The sequence below is a fragment of the Vigna unguiculata genome, chromosome 9 (assembly GCF_004118075.2).
Source record: "Vigna unguiculata cultivar IT97K-499-35 chromosome 9, ASM411807v1, whole genome shotgun sequence".
Lineage (NCBI taxonomy): Eukaryota > Viridiplantae > Streptophyta > Magnoliopsida > Fabales > Fabaceae > Vigna > Vigna unguiculata.
The window spans coordinates 35916901-35923479 of record NC_040287.1 but is presented as its reverse complement, the minus strand read 5'-3'; the positions used below and the strand labels follow the sequence as shown (position 1 = coordinate 35923479).

Below are 6579 nucleotides of genomic sequence, written 5' to 3'. Positions count from 1 at the left end.
TGAAAATTCTTGTAATGTATAATTAGGGAATCAAATTCTTGTCAATATAATTAAAGAAAATCAATTACCTACCAACTATTGAATTCTATTAATCCTTTTTATATGAGTTAGAGGTTTTCAAATAAAATTTTGAAATTCTCTTTTACTCGAGTTCATGAAATATTTGTTTACATTTCCCTTCCCTTCTCTCCTTTCTGTGAGCATTTTAAGTTGATTTATAGTATTTATATAATATTTTTCCTATCACAAAGGATCTTGAAGATTATAACGTAGATTAATAAAGCATGATATAAATAAAATTTGTAACAAATTTACTATATTTCGTATAATTTGTAAAAATATTAAAAACATATACACGTATTATTAGGTGACACTTGGGATCAAGAAGACAATTACTGCAATTACAATGTATAGTGTTCTGTTCTAAAACTCTGTTTCCCATTATGCACTTTCGATGCCGTTGTTGTTCATAACAAGGCGATTTTCACACTCTGAAGCTGTGCGATCCGTGTCTCTTGATCCCTCGGATTCCGTCGTCGTGCACTGATATAGTACGTCTCCCTCGGTTACCTCACCATTCATCCTCATCGATTGTAATTCATGAAATATATGATTTCTCGATATATGTTTTTATTTTAAATATATTCTTGAAATTTCTCTCACTGTGTATATGTGGTTGTGAATCACCCTATTTGGTCGCTTCTGAAGAAGCTAAATGATTATTTCATTTTCATCTATTTGTCATGTTTGTAATTACGAGGTTTACGTTTTTGTTGACACAGAAAACTAAGGTATCAGAAATTTGTAGACATAATTAGAAGTTCAAGCATTATAACTGGTTGCAACTGTTTTTATATTTCATTGAAATGCGAAGTAATTGAAATTTTCAAATTCATACGACCAGGTTCTGTTTCCCTAAGTCATTCCATTTCTTTTAAACTTTGTTGATGGAATTCTTAACTAGATTCCTTCTGTTATCTGCAAGCTAGTAAAAACAAAAACAAGGGTTCACCATGTCCGGCCCAGGGGTACGGTTGCACATCCAAGATCACAATGTAAGTTTGACGCCTGTGCATTTTTTCTACCTGTTTCTCGTAGTTGTGCTTCTATCACAAAGCCTTGAAAAGACTTGTTATTTTTGAGTTTGTGCAACGTACCAGCATGTAGGTTAAATTATTGTATGTTTCTTTTTCCTTGTAGCTTAAGTTTGAATGTAGGATGTGCATTAATGAAGCTTTGACAGCGTTACGTATAGCCACACTGTCAGTTAAGTTTTAGTTTCTTGTTATTGTTTGAATGTCTTGACATGTGCAGGTGGTGATGGATAATGGCATAGTCCAGGTTACGCTATCAAATCCAGGTGGGATTGTCACTGAGATACGATATAATGGTGTTGACAATTTGCTTGAAGTTCTCAACAAGGAGTCTAATAGAGGGTATGCCCCTCACATCCACACACACTTTAAACAATAGACACGGTGAATTGGTTGACAGATTTGTCATTAAGAAAGACAAAAATATACTTTGTACTCATTGTGGAGAAATATTAGGAAGCTCTTACTTTTTGAAGCCGTAAGCTGATTTTGTTTTTCATTTGAATGTTTAGGTACTGGGACCTCGTTTGGAGTGCGCCAGGAAGCAAAGGGATCTTTGATGTGTATGACAACACTACTTTCTTCTATAACTTCATGGTGTCTTTGATATTATTCCAACAATTCAGTTTCTCAATAAAGATTTATTCAAATGCATTCCCTGATTTGAGTTTGATATTATATTTGAAGTGGTTGAGTCACACTTGATCAGAAATAAACTGGTTGTCAACAAGTTTGCAATTAAACTAGGAGTGGGTTTTTTATGTCACACGAGCAGAAGTAAAACAGTTGTCGAACCCCTCTATTTTGGTTACATGGTCTACTTGCAATTTTATCAGTTCCATTATTGCTCAAAGGATAATATTTTAAGCACATGCTAACTCGAGATGTTATGGTTCAGGATTCATGGAACTTGTTTTAAAGTTATAGTTCAAAATGAGGAACAGGTGGAGCTTTCTTTCACAAGAATGTGGGATCCTTCTCTAGAGGGAAAATTTGTCCCCTTAAATATTGACAAAAGGTCCTTGGCTCTAATTTTGTGTATCAGTTGGCTTCTTTTACTGATAGCTATAGGATTAAAATTTGTGGATTGTCAATTTCAGATTTATAATGCTCCGCGGTTCATCTGGCTTCTACTCTTACGGAATTTATGAGCACTTAAATGGATGGCCAGATTTTGATCTCGGTGAAACGAGGATTACTTTCAAGCTAAGAAAAGACAAGTAAATTCTATCATTTTGACAACAAAGTTTGAGGCATCTCTTTACGTTTGTCATTCTCTTGTACTTGTTAATTGTATTTGCATATTTAACACGAAATTCGTAGAACCCTTTGGGGGAAATTGATAATTACTAAATAATTTGATAAGACTATCATATAATTTTGTTATCAGAAATATCAGTTTCTTTCACAAATATAGCCATATCAGCTGAGATGGTCTTGGTAGATAAATAGGAACGTTTATTTCTTTTTTGGATTTTCATCCACTTTAACAATGAAGTATGTAGGTTTCAATACATGGCTATGGCAGACGATAGGCGAAGGATTCTTCCTTATCCAGAAGATCGGTTACCCGGAAGATGCCAAACCTTGGGCTATGCAGAAGCTGTCCTACTAACCGATCCCAAAGACCGACAATTGCAAGGAGAGGTATCTGTTGCAAATGTTTCCTGACATTGTTTTTATTTTTTTGAAAGCTTCTAGTTGTATTTTATCGTAGCAGTCTTTGCTTCTTCAGATGGCTTCAATGTTAGTTCCTGCTCATATGGTACAAAAGTTTACAATATGTCCCTACTTGCGTAATTAAATATTATTTTTAATTTCCCTCATGTGGTTTGGGGAGTATTACTTCGCCAACATGTGGTTTACACTGTCACTTTGCCCCTTCATACTTTAATTAACATATTTGTTATCTACTTAGACTACTTGTCTCTCTTTTGGCTGTCAGCTATGATAAATTTATTCATGCTATATTCCATTAAACCAGCAGGATTACATATGAGACATTAGACATTCTGTTCCTAAATTTTGACAAGGAGAACATTGTTTCTTGTAGAATAAAGGAATCTTCAACTGCTTTTTTGTAACTGGCATCAGTTTAAGTTTTAATATCATGAAACCAAAGTGGAAAAATGCAACTGAAACTAACCAAATGGCTTCAAATGAATTCATTCAACTTATCTAAACTACTTTGTATTTGAAAAAAGTTAATCAAAGTCCAAACACGCAAGTCATAGTTGTTTGATCTGGCAAGTTGAGTAATTCATGTGGCTTGTTAAAGAGGGGGTAGGATGATTTCCTATGCTTGGATTTTGTATTAACTCTTTCACCGGGTTTTTATTTGAATTCAATCTAATTCACAGGTGGATGACAAGTATCAGTATTCATGTGCAAACAAGGATAATCGAGTTCATGGGTGGATATCTTTCAGCCCACCAATAGGCTTCTGGCAGATCACACCTAGTGATGAGTTTCGTTCTGGTGGACCCCTCAAACAGAATTTGACCTCACACGTAGGGCCCACCACACTTGCAGTAAGTAAATGAAATTAAATTTTAGACCAAGATAAGAATTTCCTACAAGGCTATCATAATATCTTAACTCTTCTTGACATGTTTATTAAATTGGCATCATCAGATGTTTCTTAGTGGTCACTATGCGGGACAAGATTTGGTGCCTAAAATTAGAGGTGGTGAATCATGGAAGAAGGTCTTCGGTCCTGTATATCTTTATTTCAATTCTGCACCAGTTGGTGACGACCCACTTTGGTTATGGGAGGATGCAAAAATACAGGTTTGTGCATGCTTCTCGTGAGCCTTTGTTAGGAGGAATTTAGTATAGACAGTTCGATCAAGTAATTATCACATAAGGCTAATTCGAATTGATAATCAGATGATGAATGAAGTTCAAAGTTGGCCATATTATTTCCCAGCTTCAGAGGATTTTTTAAAATCGGATCAACGGGGCAATGTCAGTGGCAGATTACTTATCTTAGACAAGTAAGCATGATATTCCTAGTTTATTCTTGAGGGTTATATATTCCATTTTTTGGATTTGTATCTTACTGTGTTTGGAATATATTGCATTATATAGTGCACTTTGATTTTGTTTTGGCCCGTGCAAGGTGTGCAGGTTACATAAAAGCTACTACTAGTTTTATTAAAAGCTTTTAGTCATTTTTGTAATATGAAAAAAAGAAGGCGGTTACTTACTTTTTTTGGGGTGAGAAATTTAAAAAAAAAATAATTAGTTGAATAATTCATCAACTGCTGCTGAGCAGCAGCAAGATTATGGTTATTCTTTTTTTCTGCATTGGCAAATTTTATGAAACTATTCAAATTGTAGGTACATCTGCACAGACTTAATATCAGCAAATGGTGCTTATGTTGGCCTGGCTCCACCTGGAGATGCAGGGTCGTGGCAAAGAGAATGCAAGGTACTCTTCCCACACTTGTGGATAACTAGCATTATAGTTGCATGAGCTTTACCTTTTGTAGTTTGTCCCTCAAATAATTTATTTTTGTAATTTTTATCACCTTTGGTGCGAGGATGGATCTATGTGATTGTGATCAAAGGGATCTTGCTGACTACGCGAGACATCATCTTGTTTTCCTTTTATTTTGAAAAGGATAAATTATAAAAATCAATATAATTACAAGAATGTGCCCAAAATAACTTCTTACCAGAAGATTAATTAACTTTTACTCATAACAGGACTATCAATTCTGGACCAGAGCAGATGAGAATGGATTTTTTACTATTAGAAATGTACGTCCAGGCGACTATAACCTTTTTGCTTGGGTGCCTGGCTTTGTTGGGGACTACAAATTTGTAGATTCTGTGAAGATAACGCCAGGTTCCTTAGCTTCGTCAAAGTTAAGTTTGTTTGCCGTCATGCAAAATAAAGTTGAGTTCTGTGCTTAATAAACTTGGGATGCAGGTTCTTACACTGAATTTGGTGAACTTGTATATGAGCCTCCAAGAGATGGTCCCACATTGTGGGAAATAGGTATTCCTGATAGATCTGGTGCAGAATTTTATGCTCCTGATCCCAATCCCCAATATGTTAATAAGCTTTTTATCAACCACCCAGACAGGTTAGCTCTGTTCTTTTTGTTTTTCCATATAATGCTTAAACGGATCTTGCTTAATTGTGAAACTATCTATACCATAGCACGGAATGGCGAAAACGCTAAAATCTTTACCCAACTGTGCATTTTATCCTTGTACGTGTGATGAAAATATTTCATTGAGATGTCAGTTTGTCTGTTCTTAGATTTTCCTTTTTTTTGCTCAACTTGTAGGTTCAGGCAGTATGGATTGTGGGAAAGATACACAGAATTGTATCCTGATGCAGATTTGGTTTACACAGTTGGTGTTAGTGACTATAGGAAGGATTGGTTTTATGCGCAGGCTCCAAGGTCTGATTTATGGATTATTGATCATTTTCATGAGATGAGAATGTTACTAAATTTTCAAGCGTGTGAAACTGCAGGAAAAAAGAGGATAACACTCTTCAAGGGACCACCTGGCAAATCAAGTTCGAAGTCAGAAGCGTGGTTAAGGGAAGTACATACAAACTGAGAGTTGCAATTGCATCTGCAACATTAGCTGAATTGCAGGTAAACTCCCTAACTATTTTTTTTCTCACATACACATCCCACTGGTTGTGATAAGTACTTTGTAGAATGTGGTGCTGACATTATGGCTTGTCGTGAAGGTTAGAGTAAATGATCCCAAGACTGCGCGACCACTATTTACCAGTGGATTAATAGGAAGGGACAACTCAATTGCAAGACATGGAATTCACGGAATCCATTGGCTTTACAATGTGAGTATACCAGGTTCTCTTCTTGTTGATGGCACAAATACCATATATTTTACGCAACCAAGATGCAACAGTCCCTATCAAGGTATCATGTATGATTATATTCGTTTGGAAGCCCCACCTTGTGAAGGAATTTAAGTTAACCTTGGGACGTAAATGATACAAAATGTTTACAATATAGTTGTGAACATTGTATGCGTACTACTATCTTATATTTTTTCTTTCTGTTTTTTCTGCAATCTTTTGTTGTCGTTGTGTATTTATTTGGACTTTGTTTGATAGTCACGAGAATTCTGAAAGCACACATGATAAACTCGTAATTGTATTTGATGTTTTTGTTTGACTAAATCATCCACCTTTCAAGTGCACGGGTAGATTGTCCAAGGATATAACTGATGCATCTGAATATAGAGTTTTATTTGCACTGTAGAAATGTAATAGCCACTGTCCCAAGCTATAGAGTTAGTTTCTTCTTCTCATTATATTGACTCTTACGTTCTTAATAAAATTATTTAATTGATTTATATAAACCATCTTAATTAAATTTTAAGTATTTATAATTAAGTATCACTTTAAATATTTGTTGTAATTAGTGTTTTTTTTTTAATCTATTAGTTTGATTTTTGTTATCTTCAACTAATCGATGAATTTATCAATCTT

At 34.9% G+C, this 6579-nt stretch overlaps 1 protein-coding gene across 1 annotated transcript; it reads left to right on the top strand.

The window, feature by feature from the left end:
* The first annotated feature begins 377 nt into the window (after positions 1–377).
* LOC114164537 (probable rhamnogalacturonate lyase B) lies at positions 378–6306 on the top strand. Its single transcript, XM_028049248.1, has 16 exons — positions 378–551; positions 986–1055; positions 1315–1436; positions 1607–1657; positions 1993–2112; positions 2195–2314; positions 2600–2741; positions 3455–3625; positions 3729–3884; positions 3984–4090; positions 4437–4527; positions 4806–4947; positions 5032–5188; positions 5396–5512; positions 5587–5713; positions 5812–6306. The coding sequence occupies exons 2-16, from the start codon at positions 1014–1016 to the stop codon at positions 6055–6057; spliced, it is 1911 nt and encodes a 636-aa protein (XP_027905049.1). The 5' UTR covers positions 378–551; positions 986–1013; the 3' UTR covers positions 6058–6306.
* Positions 6307–6579: the final 273 nt, after the last annotated feature.